General features: G+C 33.2%; 1 protein-coding gene across 1 annotated transcript; it reads left to right on the forward strand.

Annotated features, from left to right (window-relative positions):
- Positions 1-1,119: 1,119 nt before the first annotated feature.
- LOC147404981 (GEM-like protein 1) lies at positions 1,120-19,257 on the forward strand. The gene is made up of 4 exons (XM_086441105.1): positions 1,120-1,583; positions 2,303-2,404; positions 16,655-16,926; positions 18,787-19,257. Exons 1-4 carry the CDS (start codon positions 1,265-1,267, stop codon positions 18,973-18,975), a joined length of 882 nt encoding a protein of 293 aa, XP_086297231.1. The 5' UTR covers positions 1,120-1,264; the 3' UTR covers positions 18,976-19,257.
- Positions 19,258-26,596: the final 7,339 nt, after the last annotated feature.

A 26,596-nucleotide genomic window follows, 5' to 3' on the forward strand; every position in this document is an offset into this window, starting at 1 on the left:
AGTGTCATTTCCACAAAGAAAATTTGAGCACAGATGAGTTTGTAATTGCCTAACAGATTTGGCATTGGATGAGTTGAGGACTGTCCAAATGCATGCTTGGTCATGGGGGACCCCTATGCTAAGCAATATTAACACTAGTGAGGCAAAACCAAGGCAAAAATTGACTTGGCCAATGGTCATCCATGGCCAGGCTTAGACACTCAATGAAAAATGGCCTTTGGACCTTGTGGCTACTCAAATGGTGGGCTTTAAAGCCTTCTTGAAATACACATTGGGTCAAGTCCTTTCTTAAAAGATTTTTAGTGCTCTCGGATTCGGTCCAAACAAAATGGGATGTCTACAACTATTTTGTTTTAAGTCAATTTATCTTAGCACAACTTCAAATATATCTCAAAAAAATAAAAACAAAAAATGGCATGTGATACATTCTTTGTCTCTAGAATGGATTGTTTTAGGGCTTGATTGATGTTTTTAGTCGTTGATTCAAGGTAGACAAAGGTTTAGCAATCACCTAAGGAAACTTTGAATCTAAAGGTGGACTCATCAAACATTCGTGAATCTTCATACACCAATAGAAAAAGTGTCATGTAAGTAAGATAAGCGACATCTAAGTACAACAAATCAAGTGATTTTTTTCTCATACCCAATACCCCGAGTGACATATGGCGTAAGCAATAAAAACAAAATTTCTCTCCTGCCCACACATCATTTGCCCATGGATTTTAATTTTAATAAAATTTCAAATTTAAAAAGGGGTGTTGGACCACATGGATTATCATATTGGTATTGAAACACCACAACCTTCTAGATTTCATTAAAAAACTTACGGTAAAAAGAAAAAAAAACAAAATTTTTTGAACTTGATCAAAGGTGTTGAAAATGGATAGTTATTGATCATCCCAATTTAAAATTTAAGATTTAACAGTGAAAAATAATATTTTTTATTTATTTAAATCATAGAATTCGTCCTACACAACATTGTGATAGTGGATTATGTTTTTTAATTACAAATGATCATCTAATTGAAAATTTTCGTTTTCTAACTATGGCAGGAGAGAGAAATTTTCTCTCTTATTACTTAGGTCATCTGCCCAAATGTCTAACCCGTGTCGGTGTGAGCAAAAACATCACTCCAGCCAAGCCGCGTTACAAAGAAGTGCTGAAGTACCCCCACACGAAGTCACGAACAGGACACGAAACACGAATCACAATCACAAACACCCAGTTTCCTCGATTTTTTGGTCGAACCTTTCGAGGAAGAACGATGGATCAACAAGGAGATCAATCAAATACGAAGAAATCAGAGGTCGATCACTCACCAGATTACGCTCCGTACCCTAAAATCGATCTGGAAGATGTCGCTCTCGTTCCTCCTGTTACTTTGAATCAGGAGAATTTAGAAAAAGGGTCTCAATCGCAGTCGGATCCTTCGAAGATTAATTCGCAGAAATCGGTTAATTTTAGCTCCGAATTACCAAAAGGATCTCCTTCAATCCCCCAAAATGACGCTACTGCGATGCCTCGTGAATCCAACCCTTACATCTCTGCTTCACCTGCACCATCCTCTCGTCTGTCAAAGGTGAGTTTTTTCCCTTTTTTTTGCCCTGAATAATTCGTCAGTGTCCTTTGTGCAATGGGTTTGTGTTATTTTTTATTTGTTTTTTTTTTTCCTTCTTGATTGGTTGATTTAGTGATTAATTACATCTGTTATGAAGATTTTTTTCTGTGGGATCTCTCTTGAGCGATCAAATAATATTTTTTGTTTCAGGAATAATACGTTAGTGTCCTTTGTGAAATGGGTTTGTGTTATTTTCCTTTATTTGTTTTTTTCCCCTCTCTTGATTGGTTGATTTAGTGATGAATTATACCTGTTAGGATTATTATTATTATTTTTTTTTTTGGAGAGAGAGAGAGAGAGAGAGAGAGAGAGAGAGAGAGAGAGAGAGAGAGAGAGCTATCAAATTATGTTTTTATGTTCCCAGAATAATTCGTTAGTGTCCTTTGTGCAATGGGTGTGTACAGTTTTATTTTCTTTTTTTTTTTTTTTTTTTCCTCCTGATTGATTGATTTAGTGATGAATTATAGCTGTTAGGAAGAATTTTTCTGTGGGGTCAAGTTTGAGTTTTTTGTTGTTGTTTTTTCCAGTAATAATTCGTTAGTGTCCTTTGTGCAATTGGTTTTTACAGTTTTATTTTTCTTTATTTGTTTTTTTCCCATCCTGATTGGTTGATTCAGTGATGAATTATATATGTTATGAGGATTGCATTGGGAATTGTTATTGAGATTCTCATGTTTTGATCAGATACAATGGTGTCGGTTCGTGATACGCTCGGTAGATGGGGAAAGAAGGTGGAAGAGGCCACGAAGAAGGCTGAGGATCTCGCTGGAAACGTTTGGCAACACTGTAAGAATTGTGATCATCTTGCATATTTGATTAGTGTTATATCTTAACATAAAATGTTCCTAATCATGTGTTATTGAAACAATCTATTCAACTCGATTGAAGATAGAAATTATCTTCAATGCTGTTGATTATATTGCATAAATGGGAAACCTACATGAATTTGTTGAGAACACGAGCTATTTGATTTGAGACTATGAGCACGTGGAAGAATTGTGTTGTAGACTTGTTGCACGAAACATAGATCGAGCTTCAAAACATGGGCAATAAAAAAAAACATAAGAGAAGCATATCTATTAGAGAAATGCATTTATACAAAAAATAAAAATAAAAATAAAAATAGGAGTGAACGCCATATATTTTATCGAGTACACGTCTGACATATTGTTAAGATAAAAGCAATGTGTTTCATTTCCTTCCGAATTATATGAAAGTGTTCTTGCATAAATGCATATCTATTAGAGGTGATTATATGGAGGGTGTGGACAAGATCCCGGTGATTTCTGGTGTGTGACCTAGCACTCCCATTTTTTCTGATAGGTAAAGCAAATTTTGGTCTAACAAAAGGGAAAAGAAACAAGAAAAAAAACTTTGGATGTCGAGGAGACGTGTAGGTAGAAAATACAAGATAAAAAATAGCAAAAATAACAACAAACTTAACCCTATTTCGCTACTCCATTATCCCAACTAAGACTTAAACCCTAAAAAATACATCCCTAAACTCTTAGAAGATCTTCATCCAAAAATACAAAAGAATATTCATGCAAGATCAATGTAATATATATATTTTCTGCATTCCCTTTGTTTCACTCCTTCCAAAGGTTCTAGCATATTGCAAATGGTAGTAATATCTCCGTATAACATTCATTTAAAAGAGAAGGTTGACATAGGCCAACGACTAAATAAGTCCAAAAAATAAGAAGTTAAGGTCTAATTAACTCCAAAGGAATTTAATATGAAATCCCATACTTCCCTAGCAACATTGCAATGAACGAGGAAATGATTGACCAATTCCCCACTCAAGTTACAAATGGAAAATCTACCGTTATCCTTTTACAACTAATCATGCGATCAACTACTAGAATTTTTTATTTTTTTTTCCAAAAGAAACTATTATGAAAAATAGGTATCTGGATAGAATTGGCATCCCAAATGAACGAAGCTGAAAATGAAAGCTATGGGCTTCCAATCTAGAAGAATGTAGCATGATTCGAGAAAACAAGCCATTTTGGTTCCCTTGTCACAATTACATTTGTTTTTGAGGCATTCTTTTCATTCATAAAGGAACGTATCCAATTTGAAGTGAAACCAAATTTAGCAGCGTGGTTGTTTTGTAGCACTAAAGTCTTCTAAGTTTTCTTTGTTGTATTTTTTTTTTTTTTTGTGTATGGTGTTTATCGAGTTTAGGGGTGTCTTCTTCGAGGACTTTATCACTTGGTGGGAGTGGGTTTGTTCCATTGTCTTTAGTTGGTCTTCTCAACCACTTTATCAATAAATTTCGTTACTGATCAAAAAAAAAAAAAAAAAAAGACATGGCTTTGAGTATGGAATGTGTCGTACAATTTGTGCCTTTTCTTTTTTTCCCTATCATGTGTGCTTTGAGTTGGGAATGCAAGTTGTGTGGTTTGTGCCTTTTCTTATCTTCCCTATATATCTGGTTTATTGGATGACCAACTCTTAGATGATGTGGTGGTGGGTATTGAAATGATTGATTTGGCTGACAAAACTATTTATAAGGAGATGATGTTGTCGAACTTCAGCTTGAACAGTCTTTTTAGTCTCCATAGAGTGGAGGATGCTCTATGCCTATATGAAGGACTATACCTTATTTCAAGTGGTTTTTGTTACAGGCTGTCTGGTGCTTTATTAGAGCTATTAGTGCTTTTAATCTTTCAAAGGTTTTTTTCCATATTCTTCATGGTTGTACTTGGGTAATAATTATTTCCATAGTGGCTTAAAATTCTGTATAGAACTGCTTTCGGGAGATTATTCAGAGCTTTGAGATGTGTGTAAGGATAATCATATCTTATCTATAGATATTGTCACTTTTTTATTTTTCCTTTCCTCATGTTTTGCTTCACTTCATCAATTTCCTTGTAGCGATGTAGGCAATGCTAAGGTTTTTTATTTTATTTTGATAAGTAGCAATGCTAAGATTATCACAATGCAAGGTGGTAGTTGACAACGATTCATCCCCAATACCTGATGTTCAGGCAGGTAAAAGGCAATACAATTATTCCACTTCAACATTGCATTAGATAATAAATTGGATGTTTGTGGCTAGTCTCTATTGGATTTTCGACCAGTGCTATAAAAAAATGATGTACTATCCTTTTCTTTTCCTTCATTAGAAAGCAGTCTACCATAGTTTCAACATGGTTAGGGTAGACCGTCTTACCAGCAAGTAGACCATCTTACCAGCAAGGTTGTAAAGAGATTTTTTGGTGGTTGACTAAGATTCACCCCTAATATATGGTATTCAGGCAGATAAGCTTGTCCAGTGTTAAAGGAAATACAAGTATTCCACTTCTTTATTGCATCATGATGAACTGGAGTTTTGAGCTAATCTCTACCAGATTTTCCAGCCGTGCTATCATAAGATATATCATCCGTATGTTTTCCTTCTTCCGAATTTTCCTCTATGGTTCCAATGGGTTGAAGGTTGACCATCTTACCAATAAGGCTTTAAAGAGTTTTTTTCCCCCATAATGAGATAACAAATATCATTTCGCTGGCTTAAACTTAGTTTGTCAGATTAAGAAGACGGGTTGTTTGTGTGCTAGATGTTTCTGGGTTTTATTGGAGCAATTCTAGGAAGGAGTTTACAGTGTTTTATTGAAGGGAAGGAGGTGCAGGAAAGGGTGCTTTTTAGTAAGTATGGGTAAATGATTTATGAATATGACTTGGTGAAGCCGTGGGGGAGATTAGAGATGGTTTCGGAATACATATTGAAGGCTGATTACAACCTTAGTTAAAAGTGAATGTACAAGTTGAATATTCTAAAAGAGTGAAGGAAGGCCCCGAAGAAACGTGCATTGAGATAATGAAAGAGGATATGAACACGCATTCAATAAAATAAGATGTGGCCAGGGGTGGAGCCCAAGATTTTGTCTACATGGGGGAAACTAAAACCCTTGTAAATTTTAAAAATTCTTGCGGGGGCAATAGCGGCGGATTTCCCCCCTACTTTTGTTAGTCAAAAATAGCACATAAATCCTTATAAATTTTAAAAATTCTAGTGGGGGCAAGTACCCCCATTGCCCTTATTGAAAAACCGCCCTTGGATGTGGTTGTGGATTGATTACGTGGAGGAACATGATTCATTTAGCCGATCCCAAATATTTGGGATAAGGCTTCAATGATTATGATAACGACCATGGGATGCGACTTTAGTGCATGGTCTTCCTTCTATTATATGTTATTCTTTAATCAGAACAATAGGGATATAATGCATCATTGTTATTTAAGGCTTAAATATTTTTCATTTTATTGGTGGGTGTATCAAAAACCGCATAAAATCAGATGACTACACTTGGTGGTGATAATTGTGTAACTTTCCAAATCGATGATATTGAATCATCATTAGTTCAAGTAGATATTGGTGAATGAGTTGATTGCTAAATCCGTAAGACAAATGTTGAAAACTAAAAGTATCTTATATGAGGATTCTTTATCAAATAATTGAAGAAGCGAAAAATTACTATGAAGAATTTATATCGCAAAAAGGATTTTGGATTTGTTCTCGAACATCTAAGGCATGATGTGGCTCACATGTGGTGACTAAACTATTTATTTGCTCACATTAAGGAAATTTTTTCTCGAAAGTTGAGAAAGAGAATGATCAAGAAAGAAACACGTGGAAAAAACAATGTGAAGAAAATAAGTAGAAGTTATTCAACTGTTAAAGGTGGGTAGAAGGCTATTGTGTGAAATAGAATGAGAAATGTCTGTTTTCAATGACAATCACAAGGCCATTACCCTAGCGAGGAGAATGAAAATGAAAATGAAATCAAACCAATAGATGCCCAAAAAACTAAGAATTTGACTAAAATATTTCATGGAAAAACTTGCAAGTTAGAAAATTTCTTTCAATTATTGGTGATGGTCATATAGATTTTAATGTAGGGATTGTTATAATCACTTGAGGAAAGGAATTTGAACGGGGATGCATTATTAGTCTTTAATTACTTAAGGAAGAAGGAAGCTAAGAATTTACAATTTTTCTATGCAATTTAGAGTGATGAAGTTGGGAGGGCATCTAACTTCTTTTATGGGGATTCTAGACCACGCATGATATATCGGTATTTTAAGGAATTAGTCATATTTAACACAATATATCAAACAAACAAGTATGATATCTATTCGTGCTATTTACTTGAGTAAACTATCATTTATAGTTTATTCAATTTGAATCTGCATTATTAAAGACGAGACAAATGTCACATTTTTGTGATTATTTGAGACATTTGAAAGTATAAGAAGTCATCATCTACTTTCTATTATCACTAATTAAGACTTGGCAATGAGGGAAGTGATTACTAATATTTTCCCCAACACCCACTATCGTCTATACCTTCGGTACATTAAAAAGAAATATAGTAAAAATTATCATAAGTATACTATAGAAGGTCAAAATTTAAAGTTGAGATAAAAGATGTATCTAATCAGCTTTAAGATAATAGATTTCAATGAAATGTGAAAAACATTGATTGTGGAGTATGTATTGGAAAATAAAGAGTGAATGTATTAAGTCTTTGAAATATGTGCTTCTTGAGTGTCTGTTTATATCCTTGGCACATTTTTTGTTGGAATGACTACCATTAGGCGTATTGATGGCATTAACGTATTTTTCATGGATGTGTTATATTGATGACAAATCTTCGAATTTTTAATTTACTATGAGCGAGTACTGAAGAAAATTATGAAAAAGAAGTAATGAAGATTTAGAGTCAGAATAGAAGCATCACATTTTAAATGACTTACTACTTACTTTTGAAGGATGTAACATAGTTTTATGGCGGAAACATTCTCGAGAAATTTAAGTATGAATGCATTAAAGTCAACTAATATAAAGTTGAAGAATGAAGATATGACAATGAATGCCATACATATATGGTTAAAATGAAAGTTGGTGAACTTGAAGATTTTGTGGTGAAGTTAAATTTGCTAACTTACGAAAATATGTCTAAATGTCAAAATTTTAAGTTCTTTGGAATACTTTGTAGATATATTTTGAAAGTGTTTGTCCATCTAGACATTGATGATGTATTGCCCTACTTTATTCTTGGAAGATGGAGATAAGAGATTTAACAAATTTAGGTCATGAATTCATTTGTAATGAATATTGGCAAAGATCAATCGGAGTGATTGAGATTCAGTCATATGTGTCAACCAACTACTAAATTGGCTTGTTATGCAACACCTTCAAATAGGGCATACACAATTTACATGGAAGCTTTAAATGAATTATCCAAAAAGCTTTCTAAAGTTAATATTGATTTGAACGGAGATATTTCAAATTCTCCAGTTGATGCTTACAAGGTGGTGATGTCATTCATTGAAAAAAAGGTGAGGATGCCATTCATTGAAGTAAAGGGTGAGAAGAGTTGTTGAAGCCATTCATTTTTCTTGATCCATACTCCAAAATCATGGTTTTCCATTTCTCATCAAAATCCCTTATCTTGTATGTTGACTAAATATATTCTTTAATCTCAACTTTGAATTTTGACGTTTATAATATACTTATGAAAATTTTTAAGTAAACTTCTTTTTGATGTGCCGAAGATAGTAGGTCGGGAAAAATCTTGGCTATTGTTCATCTCATTGCCAAAATTTAGCTAGTGATGATAGAAATTGGATGTTGACCTCTTATAACTTCAAGTCATATTTCAAACAACCACAATAATATGATCTCTATCTCGTTTTATAATAGTACAATCCGGATTATAAATACTATAACTGGTGGTTTATTCTAGTAAACTTTGCGAATGATTTATTGTACTTATTCGTTCGATATCTTTTATCAAATGTGACTACATCCTCAAAATATTGATACGTCATTTGTGACTTATAAGCCATCTAAAAGAAATTAGTTGCCTTCCTATTTTCATCATACTGAATTGCTTGAAAAAATTGTGGATTCTCAGTTTGCTTATTCTCAAAATAATCTAGGGCTGATTGGTTTTCCTCTTTTAGCTCTACGTGCCTAACATTTTTGAAGTGATTATAACAATCCTTAGGTGGGCAATGATGTTTTGCTGTGAGGTGGATTTTTTACCTTCCAACTATCTCAGTTTGTTGTTAGGAGCAATCTATAGAAGTAATGCAATTTGGGACCCGGTGATTGAAAAAATGGGGAAGAGACTTAGTATCTTCCTAATTAGAAACTTGGAAATCATAGTATCTCTCCAATGGTGGAAAAATGACCCTAATTAGAAGTACCTTGGAGAGCATTTCAATGTATCATCGTTCTTTGTTCACTTTGCTGAGGAGTGTTGAGGTAAAATTGGAAAAAGTGATCAGAGATTTCCTTTGGAATGATACGGAGAACGCAAATACCACTTGGTCAATTGGAAGATTGTTTGTGCTCCAAAATCAAAAGGGGGTTTAGGATTCAAAGGTTTTTAGGATGACAAATACTGCCTTGCTTGGGAAATGGCTGTGGCATTTTGGGGAGGAAAAAAAATAGTTTGTCGAGAATAGTCATTTAAGCGAAATTTGGAGAAAAGAGATTTGATTGGGAAAGTGGAGAGGCTAGAAGTTCTTATGGGTGTGGAGTCTGGAAGGGTATTTTTAAGGTGATCAAGAGTTTAGGAAGTGGATAGTTTTCAGAGCGGGGAACGGGGAAATGATTCGTTTTGGGAGGAGAAGTGGGATGATGATTATTCCTTACTGGTGCAATTTCCACTTCTTTATGATTTATCATCTAAAAAGGATATGCCTATTTCTGCATTCTAGATTCACAATGGGATTGATATTTAGTGGGATTTTTAACGACTGGGAAATTCAAGAGTTAGCAAACCTATCCCTCTAAAATGGGCAATTTACAATTGGAGCCTTCTGAGAATGACAATTGAGAATGGACTTGCTCGAATAATATATGTTTCTTGGTAAGTTCTTTTAGAGAAAATCTTGTTTTTCAAAGGGTTGATTCCTTTTCGGTAAAATCAATTTGGGAGGCAAAGGTGCCTTCAAAAATCTCGTTTTTCATTTGGCTTGTGGTCTTTGGTAATTTGCTTACCTTTGATCATCTTATTAGGCGAGGCTTTATAATGCCAATTTTTTGTGCTTTATGTTACACAAATGGAGAGTCCGTTGATCGTATTTTCATTCACTGTCCTTTTGTGACTCGTGTGTTGTCCCATTTTTTTTAAAGCTTATTTTAGACAATTTGCATTTTTCCAAATGATAATTTGTATCTTTTTTCGAGTTGGGATTATTTTTTTTTTCCTGGCATGAAAAAAAGCTTTGGGATTTGCTTCATTTTACTATATGCCAGGGCTCTTAGTTAAATAGAAATAGGAGAATATTTTCGGGGATGGAAAGGAACCATCAAATTTTGTTTACCTATAAAAAAACAATCCCTATCATCAAAATTGATGTGAGCGCTACCAATAATTGAAGGAGCTTTTTCTCACTCAAATCCTTAGTTGCTTTGGGCATTTGTCGGTATGATTTCATTTCATTTTCCTAGTTAAGGCTTCGATGATTATGATAACGACTATGGGATTCGCTTTAGTGCATGGTCTTCCTTCTATTATATGTTATTCTTTAATCAAAACAGTAGGGATATAATGCATCATTGTTATTTAAGGCTTAAAGATTTTTCATTTTACTGGTGGGTGTATCAAAAACCGCATAAAATCAGATGACTACACTTGGTGGTGATAATTGTGTAACTTTCTATATCGATGATATTGAATCATCATTAGTTCAAGTAGATATTGGTGAATTAGTTGATTGCCAAACCCGTAAGACAAATATTGAAAACTAGAAGTATCTTATATGAGGATTCTTTATCAAATAATTGAAGAAGCAAAAAATTATTATGAAGAATATTGTCGACAAAAAGGATTTTGGAGTTGTTCTCGAACATCTAAGGTGTGATGAGGATCACATGTGGTGACTAAAACTATTAATTTGCTCACATTAAGGAAATTTTTTCTTGAAAGTTTTGAAAGAGAATGACCGAGATGCTTTAAAAAGAAACACATGGAAAAAAGAATGTGAAGAAAATAAGTAGAAGTTGTTCAACTGTTAAAGGTGGGTACAAGGCTATTGTGTGAAATAGAAATGAGAAATGTCTGTTTTCAATGACAATCACAAGGTAGTTACCCTAGCGAGGAGAATAAAAATGAAACTGAAATCAAACATAGATGCCTAAAAAACTAAGAATTTGACTAAAATATTTCATATAGAAAACTTGCAAGTTAGAAAATTTCTTTCAATCATTGGTGATGGCATATAGATTTTAATGTATTATAATCACTTGAGGAAAGGAATTTGAAAGGGATGCATTATTAGTCTTTAATTACTTAAGGAAGAAGGAAGCTAAAAATTTACAATTTTTCTATGCAATTTAGTGTGATGAAGGTGGGAGAGCATCTAATTGCTTTTATGGGGATTCTAGATCACGCATGATGTATCGGTATTTTAAGGAATTAGTCATATTTAACACAATATCTCGTATGATATCTATTCGTGCTATTTACTTGAGTAAACTATCATTTACAGTTTATTCAATTAGGATCTGCATTATTAAAGACGAGACAAATATCACATTTTTGTGATTATTTGAGACATTTGAAAATATAAGAAGTCATCATCTACTTTCTATCATCACTGATTAAGACTTAGCAACGAGTGAAATAATTACTAAGATTTTCCCCAACACTATTGTCTATCCCTTTGGTACATTAAAAAGAAATATAGTAAAAATTATCAGTAGTATACTATAGAAGGTCAAAATTTAAAGTTGAGATAAAAGATGCATTTGATCGACTTCAAGATAGTAGATTTCAATGAAACGTGAAAAACATTGATTGTGGAGTATGTATTAAACAATAATGAGTGAATGCATTAAGTCTTCGAAATATGTGCTTCTTGAGTGTGTTTATATCCTTGGCACATTTTTTACAAGAATAAATATCATTAGGCGTATTGATGGCATTAACGTATTTTTAATGGATTTGTTATATTGATGAAAAATCTTAGAATTTTTTAATTAAGTATGAGTGAGTACTGAAGAAAATTATGAAAAAGAAGTAAAGAAGATTTTTAGTCAAAACAGAAGCATCACATTTTAAATGACTTACCACTTCCTTTTGAAGCATGTAACATAGTTTTATGGCATAAACATGCTCGAGAAATTCAAGTATGAATGGATTAAAGTCATCTAATATAAAGTTGAAGAATGAAGATATGACAATGAATATCATACATATAAGGTTAAAATGAAAGTTGGTGAACTTGAAGAATTTGTGGTGAAGTTAAATTTGCAACCATATGAAGATATGTCTAAATGTCAAAATTTTAAGTTCTTTGGAATACTTTGTAGATATATTTTGGAAGTGTTTGTCCCTCTTGACATTGATGATATCTTACCCTACTTTATTCTTGGAAGATGATGATAAGAGATTAACAAATTTAGGGTCATGAATTCATTTGTAATGAATATTGGCAAAGATCAATCGGAGTGATTGAGATTCAATCATGTGTCAACAAACTACTAAAGTGGCTTGTTATGCAACACCTTCAAATAGGGCATACACAATTTACATGGAAACTTTAAATGAATTATCCAAAAAGCTTTCTAAAGTTAATATTGATTTGAAAGGAAATTCTCCAGTCGATGCTTTTCCAAAATTTAGATGATCAATGCACTAATAATACCTCTCAGTTGTTGCTTATTGATCTGAATATCTCATAGACAAGGCGGTGATGTCATTCATTGAAAAAAGGTGAGGATGCCATTCATTGAAGTAGGTGAGAAGAGTTGTTGAAGCCATTCATTTTTCTTGATCCATACTCCACAATCATGGTCTTCCATTTCTCATCAAAATCCCCTATCTTGTATGTCAACTAAATATATATTCTTTAATCTCAACTTTGAATTTTGACATTTATAGTATACTTGTACTTATGAAAACTTTTCAGTAAATTTCTTTTTGATGTGTCGACAATAGCAGGTTGGGAAAAATCTTGGCAACTGTTCATCTCATTGCCAAAATTTAGCTAGTGATGATAGAAATTGGATGTTGACCTCTTATAACTTCAAGTCATATTTCAAACAACCACAAAAATATGATCTCTATCTCGTTTTATAATAGTACAATCCGGATTATAAATACTATAACTGGTGGTTTATTCTAGTAAACTTTGCAAATGATTTATTGTACTTATTCGTTCGATATCTTTTATCAAATGTGACTACATCCTCAAAATATTGATACGTCATTTGTGACTTATAAGCCATCTAAAAGAAATTAGTTGCCTTCCTATTTTCATCATACTGAATTGCTTAAAAAAATTGTGGATTCTCAATTTGCTTATTCCCAAAATAATCTAGGGCGGAATGGTTTTCCCCTTTTAGCTCTCTGTGCCTAACATTTTTGAAGTGATTATAACAATCCCTACGTGGGCAATGATGTTTGGCTATTAGGTGAATTCTTTACCTTCTAGCTATCTGGGTTTGTTGTTAGGAGCAATCGACAGAAGTAATGCAATTTGGGACCCGGTGATTGAAAAAATGGGGAAGAGACTTAGTTCTTGGAAATCAAAGTATCTCTCCAAAGGTAGAAAGATCTTGGAGAGCATTTTGGTGTATCATCTTTCTTTGTTCACTTTGCCGAGGAGTGTTGAGGAAAAATTGGAAAAAATGATCAGAGATTTCCTTTGGAATGATAAGGAGGGAAAATGCAAATACTACTTGGTCAATTGGAAGATTGATTGTGCTCCAAAATCAAAAGGGGGTTTAGGATTCAAAAGTTTTAGGATGACAAACACTATTTTGCTTGGGAAATGGTTGTGGCGTTGGGGAGGAAAAAAATAGTTTGTGGAGAATAATCATTGAAGCAAAATTTGGAGAAAAGAGATTTGGTTGGGAAAGTGGAGAGGCTAGAAGTTCTTATGGGTGTGGAGTCTGGAAGGGTATTTTTAAGGTGATCAAGAGTTTAGGAAGTGGATAGTTTTCAAAGCGGGGAATGGGGAAATGATTCGGTTCTGGGAGGATAAGTGGGATGATGATAATTCCTTATTAGTGTGATTTCCACTTCTTTACGATTTATCCTCTAAAAAGGATATGCCTATTTCTCCATTCTGGATTCGCAATGGGCTTGATATTTAGTGGGTCTTTGGTTTTAGGAAGGCTTTTAATGAATGGGAAATTCAAGAGTTAGCAAACCTTTACTTCAAAATGGACAATTTACGATTGGAGCCTTCCAAGAATGACAATTGAGAATGGACTTGCTCGAATAATAAATGTTTTTACGTAAGTTCCTTTAGAGAACATCTTGTTACTCAAAGGGTTGATTCCTTTCCAGTAAAATCAATTTGGGAGGTAAAGGTGCCTTCAAAAATCTCGTTCTTCATTTGGCTTGCAGTTTCTGGCAATTTGCTTACCCTTGATCATCTTATTAGGTGAGGTTTTATAATGTCAAAATTTTGTGCTTTATGTTTCAAAAGTGGAGAGTCCATCGATCATATTCTCATTCACTGTCCTTTTGTGACTTGTGTGTGGTCCCATTTTTTTTAGCTTATTTTAAACAATTTGCATCTTAGCAATTGATATTTTGTCTCTTTTTCCGAGTTGGGATTAATTTTTTTTTTCTGGCAGGAAAAAAAGCTTCGGGATTTGCTTCTTTTTACTATATGTCGGGGCTCTTGGTTACATAGAAATAGGAGAATTTTTTCGGGGATGGAAGGGAACCATCTTAATTTTGTTTACCTATATAAAAAAAAAAATCCCTATCATCAAAATCGATGTGAGCGCCACCAATAGTTGAAGGAGCTTTGTCTCACTCAAATCCTTAGTTGCTTTGGGCATTTGTCGGTATGATTTCATTTCATTTTCCTAGTTGAGGTAACCTCTACCTTTTTTTTACATTCTTATCCCTACTTTTTCCCTTCTCATATTCTTAGTCACCTCATTTGAGCTCTATCGCAAATCCAAAATCCTTCTTGCCGACCGTACTCTTTGTAGTAGCTTTTTGCTTCTTCAATTGTTTCAAAAAGCATCCCTGTGTAAGGTGTTTTTAATTTTTCAACATCTTTCTTAGGAGTTTGGTGATCAACTAATTCGCTAATATCTACTTGGACTGGTGATGATCTGATTTCATAGATTTGGAATGTTTCACAATTGTCACTACCAAGCCTGGACATTACTTTATGTGACTTTTGATACACTTTCCAGTAGAATGAAAATCTTTCAGTCTTAAACAAGAATATATAAAATGTCATCACTATTTTCATTAAAGAAAAAACATGTAACAGAAGGAAGCCCATGCACCAATGCAGCAATGATGCATACTAAAAATCAAACCCCCAAAAGAGTCCTCAAATACAAAAATTAAGTGTCCTAATGCACCAAGTTTTTATTGATGGCTACCAAAATATTTTCGTTTTTCAAAGCACCCACGAATTGTTACTTAAAATAAAAATTTTAACAAAAAACAAAAGAAAAGAAAGTGTATCCTTTACTTTTCTTAAAATTTCATATTCTTGTAGAATCTCCTACCCTATTGCAAGAATGAGAAATGAAAAAAGCTTCAAAGGGGGATCCTAAAGCCTTTCTTGGAGCCGTTACTGATCTTATGAGATATGGATGCCTCGAAGCGTATTGAATAGAGACATTTTAGTATTGGATGCTGGAGAGTATTATATAGAGAATAATATATAGGGCACAGCATCAGATGTTAGTTATCTATTTTCTTCTTAAGAACTTGGTTTGTTTTAAGTGTGATGTTATTGATATAAGGTTGATTTTCAGCTTGTGTCTTGTAACTTCTTTGATAAGAGTAGGTGGCTAAAAGATTCAATGGCCCCACCTTTTGTGCCGGCTAGAACTGTATCATTCACACGGAAGCACTAGAGGATCACTAAATCAAGGGTCCAGATCTAATTGTAGATCAAGACTCATTTACAAGAGAAATGGATAATGAGACTGTACCTCGAACAATCATAAAACCAATCTATGTAACTAACTATCTGAATTGCAGGAAACAACAGACTAACTAGATGTGCCACAAGGAAGTAGAGGATAATAAGGAAAAAATGAAATATGAGAGAACATTGTCATGACGACATAACTACTACTAAACCAGTGAGAGAATGACTTTGATGTCCCAAGCCATCACCATGGGCTATTAGAGTTTTTCAATTCCCTCACATGCAGAATACTTGGTCTAGAGCTTTTATACTAAATCAAAATTAGATCTAGTCAATCAAACACCAATAACTTAAAGACTACATACCGCTTGATGAAATCTAAAATGTTGATCGAATCCAATCAAATATGGTGGAATTCACAATTTGAGGGGATGGTTTTAAAATAGAAAGCATATTTTACTTTTCTCACAATGGCCATAGGGGATTGATGGAAACACAATGACCCCCAAAGGAATCCTCAAACACAATGAAATTAGTTTGTTTTTTATATATATTTTTTTGAAAGGTACGAAATAAGCTTTTCCTGGTAAATCCGTCCAGACATAGGTTGATTAAAAAAAATATAAACCTTCACTTCTCACAGCAGAGAAAGAGAACTAACCTGAGAAGATCATTGGAGTTGATGAAAATCGCCTGAGTTGAAGGGATGGCAGCAAGGCTGAGGGGAGAAGGGAGGCGGAAAAGTAGTGGGTATTTTTGCTAGATATGAATTAATCTCCTTTCTTCTTCTACTCTTCTTTTTTTCTTTCTTGATCTCTAGGGTACAGGTTTACTATTCTTTGGGTATGTGATGTGGTACTAAGGTCATAGTTTTAATTTATCTCTGGACATGGTGGAACGGCGGAACATGAGTTGTTTATAGCCAACCCCAAATTTTGGGGATAAGATTACATTGCCTTTTGCTAAACTCTTATATTTCATTCATGCTTATTTGCTTTCTTTCAGTTAAAAGTCTGACAATTTTCCTTTTGCAAGTTTCTTATGGGGAAATGGGTCGCTGGTTTAATTTTTTTTTCTTTCTTTGCTTCTCTCTTGGATCTACTCTTTCTAAATCATAAGTGATAATGTTTATTTCCTTTCTTAACTCAGTGAAAACTGCTCCAAGTGTTACTGATGCTGCAATGGGAAGGATTGCTCAGTCAACAAAAGTTCTAGCGGAAGGTGGTTATGAAAAGATCTTTCAACAAACTTTTGAAACAGTTCCCGAAGAACAACTTCAAAATACATATGCATGCTATCTCTCAACATCTGCGGGTCCAGTTATGGGAATTTTGTATCTTTCTACAGCGAAACTTGCATTTTGTAGTGACAATCCTCTTTCATATAAAGTTGGAGACCAAACTGAATGGAGCTATTATAAGGTATTTTTTCCATTGAATATACTTTCTTGTGCTACCAGTTCTAAAAGAAAAGGGTATGCTCTATTTGAAGGAGAATGGTAATAGAGGTCGTGTTTCGTACACTCAGTGTATTTCTTCACTACAATAATTTCTAAATTTCTTGTGATCATTAGCTTGCCGGACATTTTTAGTTATTTATTTAGATCTTGTTTTTCATACAATAGACTTCTGTTGTTATTCTCGAATAATTGCGACAAAAAGGTTTGTCTGATGATAATAAGCATTCTTCTATCGTCCTAAATGGATTGCCCTTTGAGGGGGAAGAGTGATCCATTCAGGTTATAATGAGCATTTTGGGCTTTTTTGTTTTTCTGGTGCCAAGTTGTATGAGGATTTCAAAGTATTTTTTTTCTGTTCTCTTGAGAAATTTTTGTTTAGATGGGATCCAGTTTATGTGGACATAGTTTTTTTTTTCCCTCTGTATCTGGAGTTATCCTCAGTCTTCCCCTTCCCTCCTTTTTTGATATATAAATTATTCTTTATCTATCAAAAAAAATAAAGATTTTTCTTTTCTACATTATATTGGATTATTGTGTATGAAATGATCCCATCATTTTTGAGCTTCTATGAAAAAGGAGGAGTATAGATTCACATGGGCATTTTGTAATTTGTACATTTTCTTTCATTTGATAACAATTGGCTAACCTGACTTTCGATGATCTAGAGGTATATGTCCCTGCAACAAAGATTTTGATTCGAGTGAGCTTAGTTCAAGGGTCCCCAAAATAATGTACCTATTTGATCCAAGCTGTATATTTTTTCCAAGATCCAGGAAGAGATGAACAATTCTAGTTTCGATAGACATTTGCAGCACTCCTCCCCCCCACCCAAAAAAAAAAAAAAAGAAAAGAAAAAACTTCCAACAAGTAGTCTATCAATTTCCCACTCTTGTTCTCCCTCCACTTCCACCTAGTTGTTCACTTCAATTGGTAATAGCATGTGATCTGAACACCCTGTTGATGTTGAGCTTCCAACACCACAGCTTTTTATAGCCCTTCAACGTAGATGGTTTATTGGAAGGAGAGATAAGCATGGTTGAGGTAAACATATCCTTCTGGAGTGGTTTGCCCAAAGGAAAGTAAGGCAAGCAGGTCTCCAGAATGTTCTCACTGTATGCAAGTGTGATTTCGACTGGAGTAAGAGGCCGGGTTAGGTCAGGAAGAGAGATTGGTTCCATTTATTTTCTTGATTTGACCAATCTACGTATTTTCCTTCAATCAAGTCCCTTTTTCTTCCTCACTCCCTCTTCTCCTTCGTTCATTATCTCTTCTAGTCCAAGTTCCAGAACACGAGAAGGAAAATAAGTAGATATGTTAAAGAAAATTCCAATCCTAGGTTTGGTTAGCTCGGTCGAGCTTGGGTTGAGTTATGCAAATGTTTCCTTTGTATTGGTTCAAATCTTCCTCGTCTAGAACGTGTTCTGCATTCTTATATCTTGGATTAGGAAATTATGCAAAGCTTCAATGATGAATCTTAGAATTACTATTCTAGTGATTCTTGTTTCATCTTAGTGCTAATTTTTTCCCGAGTAGTAGAGGCACTTAGAAGAACTAACATCTTATTTATTATAATTATTATTTGAAACTTTTATTGAAATAATCTTTTGAGTTAAATCTTAGGTGCCATATGTTAAACTGAAAAATGAGTGCTCACTTCATTTTCTTAATAATTCCATGTTTCATTTAATTCAATGTTTTCTTCTTATTTTCATTTTAACTTATGGTTGTGATCTTAATGGTTGAAACGCATCCACTTCTCTGCAATCTTTCCTGACTAACAGTGTGTTCTGCCCGCCGTTCTTCCTTGTCACTACATGTATAGGTGGTTGTCCCATTACATCAGCTTAAAGCAGTTAATCCTTCGGCAAGTAAAGTCAATGCTGCTGAAAAATACATCCAGGTTATCTCTATAGACAACCATGAATTTTGGTTCATGGGCTTTGTAAACTATGACAGTGCAGTAAAAGTCCTGCAAGGAGCCATGCAATCTAGCAACTCACATTCTTGCTGATCATTGTGGACTTTCTACGAGCTCATGTTGCTATGAAGTTGGTGTCGGGGGATACATTTATGTGCTAAACTTGGAATATCTTCCCATTATAGTTTATGGAGTATGTCTGATGGTCCCGTATTATTGATGAAGCATAGTAGTTGTGGACTATTATATTTATTATATAGCTGGGAGAATTGGAGGAAATGGTTGGTTGATTTATTTGTTTTTAGATTTCAAGTTTGTAATTTATACATTACTCTGTTTCAATAAGTGTTGCTGTGTTGGAATTTATTATTTTCATCCTTTTGGGTTCCCTTTCCCATTCCATTTTTACTAATCTAACCTTCTATGAAGTTCATAAATTTTGTTTTAGCAGTGTTTGGGGTTGGGGCAGCTAGGTGACTTCTGTTCTCCATTCTTTTCTGGTGGTAAATAGGGACCAATCCTTCATCTCCAGAGCTTCCTTGCAATCTCTGGGCAAAGGTTGCCGTTTTCATGCATTGAAGGAGGTAACAGGTAATTTCTTTTTTGCAACAAATTATTCCATTTTTATCTGCTATGATGAAACTTGAAAAAATTGGGGGTCGTGTGACATTGGGAATGCTTATATTGATCAATAAATAATTTCCAGAACAACACTTGACATGATGTACCAACATGGGTGGGTTTCTTTCTTTTTGATATTTGCATCTAATTAATGCCCATACCCTATTCATGTTTCATGTTTGTTGGTTGAGATTTGCAAAAAATGATACTCAATATTTATTTTGTTATTTGCTAATTGTATTTGAAAAACTGGGTTTGAAATCTGATGTATAAGAAAAATACAAGGTTGAAATCTGATGTATACTGATATACAATCTATGTTTAGACAGTTGTTTTTTTAAATCTTTTTAGCAATTTTTTAAACCTTTTTTCATCAACCGAGTATGTATAAAATTTTGCAGAAAATTTTCAATTTATTGCCAGGCCTTGATCCTTCAATTTTCAAAACCCTTCCAATTCCATCCTTCAACAATTGAAATTAACTTAAAACTCGAAAGGTACTCATCAAAATTTCAAACCCTAAACTCGAAGTTATTTTCTTTTGTTTGTAATTATGTCGTTTGGAAATATCTTTTTGTGTTAATTTTTTTATTTTTATACGGGGTGGAGCCCCATTGTTAATTTTATGATTGAACGTTGATTCTCCTTTTATAAATGTACAGAGGGGTCAAGGCCCCATTTGTTGATTATTGATTATGATTATGAAACTTGAATTTTTATTGTGGATTGGAATTGTTGATTATGATTTGAGGCCTAGATTAGTTCTTATTATCTCTCTTTTACGTAGACATGTAGGTTTAGGAATCTAAACTCCATACTATTTATTTTGGTGTAGCCACCATTCATAGAATTTTAAGGGGTGATTCGTGTGAATGACCACCTAAAACAATTTTTTGTATTTAAATAATGACTCCAAATCGGTCTTAACCATGCGATTGGGTAAGGAGGCTCGGTTAAAGAATGGGAAAGGTGTAGGCACCCCATCCTACCCACCAAGTTGGTGTTGCCCAAGTGTTGGCTATATGTGGAGAACTTAAGACTGATTTTGAAAAAAACATTTTTAGTTAAGAGTGTGATGGAATCCCACCAATCTTAAACTATGACTTAAGTTGGTCCAATGGGTTTGGACAACCATCACCTCTGTCTTTCTAAGGCATGATGACCATTAGATGATGCATGAACTTAGGCTAGATACAAATGCATGATTTTGAATATTTGTGTATATAAAGTGTAGAATGGATGATATATTCCCAAGAACTTGTGGTTTCTATGTTTGCTTAGAATTTGGAGTGACAAGTCCTGAGGGTGGCACTCTTTCGATTCTAGCACTTTTGAAGGACATGATGCATGCTTGATGGATGTACCCAACGTTGGGCTTACTTTTTGTGGAAAAGCGTCTTGAGAAACTTCTCCATGAATGGGAGTATTCTCTTTAAGCCAATGCATGAGTATTCTCTTTCAATTTTCGGGTTGATTTACTGGTTTACTAGGTGGGATAGGGGCTTGAGTGGATTAAGGCTTTAATGCCAAAAATGTAAAATAGAATGGGAGGGTAGAAGTGGTAAGGGAGCAATGCCAAGAAAAGAAAAGAAAAGAAACTAAAACTAGATTTCACCTTGGGTCTTCTTCTTCCTCTTCTCCTTCTTGGACCTTTAAAAGAATTTCTTCAAGTTGGCTTGAGAGTGGTTGGGCAGAGTTTTTTTTACTTAGGGAGGTTCTTGAGAAGATAACTTGACAGAGTATTGGAGCAAGTAAAATTGGATGCTCAAGCCTTGAGAACCTACCCTCTATTTATACGCTTCTCAGAAGCCCTTGGAGATAAAATGATCCAAAGAGACAAGTTCAATATAATTGCAAAAAATCCTTAAAGAGTAAACATTAATTGCCATTCATCAAAGATGCCTTCATGGTAATTTACACCTTACCGATTCTTACCAATCTTGATGATCAAAGTTGAGATTGTAAACTCCTTTCAAGGTCTCTAGAAAATTATTTGAGGGATAAAGTTGTCCATACCCTTGAAACGAATGAGCTTTCAAAGAATAACTTGACAATTTAGAGGGTCTTAGTGGTTAATTACACTCCCATGTGTCTTAATAACTTGGGGTAAGAGGTTAATTGCCCCTTAAAATCTCTATAGAATTTTTGAAAGGAAGGAGTGTCCATATCATTTGGATGGGATCAAATTTCAATGCAGACCTTAATGAAGGGTATGCATTTATCCACAAGAGAGTGGTCTTACTGGTCAATTTACCTTCTCATGAGTCACAACAGATAGGGGTTAATAAGTTAATTGGCTTTTAAGATGAGGCTTTTAGGCATATGGTCTCAATCCTTGAAAATCCAACTAGTCTGTGAAAACCAATGGAACAAGCTTTATTAGTGAGTGGGCAAAGGGGACAATTCACCTTAATTATTTCAAGAAGAAGAAGATAATGAGATGACTAAGGAGGGTTAAGGTGTAAAAACACCTTAGGATCTCATTAGATATTTTCGAGGCCAAGTGGCAAGGGAATCTAACACTAAACAAAAAATTGTCCTAGTATGTACACTGGGAAAGGATGGACGTGCAAATTTGCATTGGTCCTTGCCTAAAGTACAGAACGGGCAAAAAACATGAAATGTCCTTGTTATAGGAACCAGGCCATTGGTCCATGCCCTAGGAATGGACTAGCCTTGGTTTTGGCTCCCTTTGTGTTAGAATTCTCATAGGGCGCTCTGGCTTGGGACTTTTGTCAGGATTTGGGGCCGCACTCCCTTTTCATAAGTTTTTAGGTTGCATTCAGGTTTGTTTTGGCAATTTCAACGTGTCTACGCTTTACATATAAGTCTCTTTTTTAATGTTGGAATTAAATAAATTATTAGGATCGAACAATTGATATCTTTAATTTATAGAATTAGGTTAAAAATCTTGATATCTAACTAAATTAATTAATTTTTTGAACCATCCCCTACTCAAGAAATTAGGGATCCTAGTGATGACATGTGACATTATTCAAAGCATAATCTATTGATATAAATTTATAAGATTTTTCTTCAGAGCTTGGATTTTGGGATTATCATTTTAATAATAGGAAAGAAATTTGGAAAGCGTATTTATAAAAAGATCATGTCAATCCCGTGAATATAATTTTTCAAAAAAAAAAAAAAAAATTTGGAAAGGTGTTATGTCATTTCAATCAAGTTGGTTTAATGAGTTTGGTAATTCGTTAGAGTATAGTATTGAAAAATATTCAACGTTTTGTGTTATCTTATAAGAGTTGATTACGAGAAGCAAGTCGATGCTAGTTCTTTTATTGTCAAGGAATTTACTAATTAGAAAAAAAAAATAAAGAAGAAAGATTTTCAGTTCACATTGGAGGTCCAAATAGTGTTGATGACAAATTTTAGAAGAACTGTTAGGATTTAAAGAACAAAAAACAACACATTGAAGTTGTTTATTCTAAACAATTATGTCAGACTCGAAAAGAGTATTGAATTTGTTTGATGTAACAATTGACTTTATTCAATGATTTCTTTTACGTCAAAAGTTAGCTTTTGTAGTCGTGATGAATCTAGGGATTTAAGAATTTGTCAGAACTTTCTTAATTTCTACAATTTATTTTCGATTACAATGAAATTTCAACAATGTTGTGTTGAAAAATGCTCCAAAGAATCTCAAAGTAATCTCTCATGATACACAAAAAGATGTATGCTCTATTGCAAGTGAAACTATAAATGTAATTGTTCTGATGTTAAGAGATAATTTATTTTTCATTTTGATTGATGAATTCTATAATGTTTCAAAGAAAGAATAAATGGTAGTTCGGATTTGTTATGTGGACAAAAAAAGATAATTTAATTTTTATTAAGCATTGCCCATGTCATTGACACAATTGCTTTATCACTTAAAAGTAATGATTAAATCATTATTCTCATATCATTGATTATACATGTCAATATTATGTGGATAAGATTATGATAAAACTAGTAATATGAAAGGAGAATTCAATGGTACTAAAAGTATCATTATTAAAGAATATCAATCTGCTTTCTATGTTCATTGTTTTTCTTATCAACTTTAGTTGGCGTTTGTAGTGGATGCAAACAATCACAATCCAATCTCTAATCTTTTCAATATTTCTTGTACTCTGTTGAATGTTGTTGGAGTTTCATGCAAGGGTTGAGATATTCTGATAGAAAGACAAACTAATAAGGTTATTCAAGCATTAAACAATTGTAAAGTTTCAAGTGAACACAGTTTGAATAAAAAAATTAGCCTCCAACGAGCTAGTGATACACGTTGGGACTCGTATGTTGGTACTTTGATAAATATAATTGTTATGTTTTCCCATATCATTGACGTGTTTGAAGTTATTTAAAATGATGATACAAATTTTGAGCAAAGAGGTGAAGCAAGTGTCTTATTAGATTCAATTAAATCTTTTGACTTTGTATCCAACTTGTACTTAATGAAAATTTTATTAGAGATTACAAATGAATTGTCACATGCACTATAAAGGAAATACCAAGATATTGTAAATGCTTCGAGGGTGTTTAAAGTATCTAACTAACGATTACAAATAATAATGAATAACGGAATATAATTTTTTATCATTGAAATTTCTTCTTGTTGTGGTAAACATGATATTGTTATCTAGAGTATGGATAATATATGTAGTTCAAGGGCATCCATAATGTAATACTCAACAAGTTACTAATCTATACTATTATTGTGTTGAATTATTTTGTACGTTGTTAGATTTGCAACGTCATGAACTTAATAATCATTTCATAGAGAGAAACACTAAGGTACTGCTTTGTATGACATGCCTGAATCTAAGTATCTCATGTTAGATTCAAGCATGCCATACAAATAAGTATCTAATGTTGATTATCAAATGTTGAGCTCTATCATGGAAAATTTTGATGGGAAAAAATTGAGCGTGTTGAATCAATTTATTTGTATTAAACACATAGAATGAATCACTTTGATTCAGGCATGTATACAAAGAAGTACCTTAGCACTTGCCTTGGCAAAATAATTGTTAAACTCATCTTGATTTTCTTTAATTTAATATCGTACAAACTAATCCAACACAATAATGACGTAGATTAGTGACATGTTAAGCATTACGTTGTGGCCACCTTCGAAGTTGATGTATATCATTCATCCTTGTGATAATTATGTCATGTTTGCCGCACAAAAAAAAAAGAATTTTCAATAACTAAAGATTCTCATCTATTATTCTTTATCATTTGTAATCATTGTTTGAATATTTTAATCAGGCCCATAACATTTACAATATTTTATTTTTTTCCTATATAGTGTCTATGAAAACTCATTTGTAATATTTAATAAAATTTTCATCAAATGTATATTGTATACAAATTAAAAGATTGAATTGAATTCACACTCACTTCAAAGTTTACAATGATTTGATGCTTGAATAACCTTATTAGTTTATTTTTCTTTTAGAATATCTCGATGTTTGTAAGAAACTCCAATAACATTTAACCAAGTAACAAGAATATTGAAAATATTAACGATTCAACTGTAATTTTTTGCAACCGTTGCAAATGCTAATAGAAGTTGATGAGCATAGAAATTAGATTAATTTTTTTTTTTATGATGAGACTTTTAAGACCATTGAGTTCTCCTTTTATATTATCAATTCTTATCATAATCTTTTTCAAATAATTTTTACATACTTAATCCAAGTTATAATGATTTGTTCACTATTTTAAGTGATAAAGCAGTTGTGTTAGTAACATAGACAATACTGAGAAAAACTCAATAACACATCATTTTTATCGACATAGCAAATTAGAATAACAATTTACTATTTTTGATCGATACATCACGTGATTCATCAATCAAAATGAAAAATAAATTATCTCCAAGATAATTTACTATTGCATTGGTAGTTTTACTTGCAATGGAAAATACAATATCTTTTTGTATATCATGATATATTAATTTGAGCATTTTTTAACACAATGTTATTAATAATTTCATTGTGATCAGAAAGAAATTGTGGACAATGAAATTATAGGAGTTAAGAAAATTTTCATGATTTCTTGAATCCTCAAATCCAACATTAAATAATAAACATTGATGTAGAAGAAATCAGATACAATCAACTGTTATAATCAAACGAATCCGATACTCATTTCGAGCATGACCTGATTGTTTAGAATAAGCAACTTCAATGTGTTGTTTTTAGTTTATTAAATCCTGACAATTTTTTTCAAACTTTGTTTTAAGCACTATTTGGGCTTCCAACATGAACTCGAAATATTTTCTTCTTTTTTCAATAGGTAAATCCATCAATAATGAAAGAATCACCGTCGACTTATCCCTTGAAATCAACTCTAATAAGATAATAATACAAGTAAAACACATATTTTTCAATACCATATTCTAACCAATTATCAAACTCATTAAATCAAGTTGGATTGAAATGACATGATACCTTTCAAATTTCTTTTGCGAAAAATTATGTTCATTGGATTGACGTGGATTTTTTTTGTAAGTATATTCTTCGAATTTCATTTCGATTATTAAAATGATAATCCAAAATTTTAATTTGCAGTCCAGAATTAGAAAAAAAATCATTGAAGTTGATGTCAAAACGATTATGCTTTGAACAATATTGTATGTCGTCAAAAGAATCCTTGCTCTCTTAAGTACATGACAATTGTTCCATTGTAGAGTCCAAATCTCAATTAACAACACCAAACATGAATAGAATATGAGATTAATTAGGTTGTTCTTTATAAACCTAGACAAGAAGGGAAGGGTTCATTTGCAAGGAATTTGCGAAAAGATTAATTATGAGACATTTTTGAAAGAAATATCAAGCATTTGATGATGGTTGTTTCTTGAATCAAGGAATTTTGCTAATAAGTCGAAGATATATTTTTGAGAGAGTGCGAGCTCAATTAACAAACGTGAAACATGAATGTAGCATGGGAATTAATGAAATTGTTCCTTCTAAACCTAGACAAGGCGGGAAAGGCTCTCATTCAAGGAATTTGGGAGAGGTTGATGAAGACAAATTTTTGAAAGAAAAATTTAGGGTTTGACGATGATGGTTATTTGAGGTTGAAA

This window comes from Akebia trifoliata, chromosome 4, assembly GCF_017979445.1.
Source record: "Akebia trifoliata isolate Shusen 1 chromosome 4, ASM1797944v1, whole genome shotgun sequence".
Taxonomy (NCBI): Eukaryota; Viridiplantae; Streptophyta; class Magnoliopsida; order Ranunculales; family Lardizabalaceae; genus Akebia; species Akebia trifoliata.

What these genes read in the sequence shown, in the direction of transcription:
- LOC147404981 (XM_086441105.1), top strand. Translation starts at nt 1,265, where the DNA reads ATGGATCAACAAGGAGATCAATCAAATACGAAGAAATCAGAGGTCGAT. An exon ending in TGGAAACGTTTGGCAACACT is followed by an intron (nt 2,405 to 16,654) that starts GTAAGAATTGTG and finishes TTCTTAACTCAG; the next exon opens with TGAAAACTGCTCCAAGTGTT. An exon ending in CTGAATGGAGCTATTATAAG is followed by an intron (nt 16,927 to 18,786) that starts GTATTTTTTCCA and finishes CTACATGTATAG; the next exon opens with GTGGTTGTCCCATTACATCA.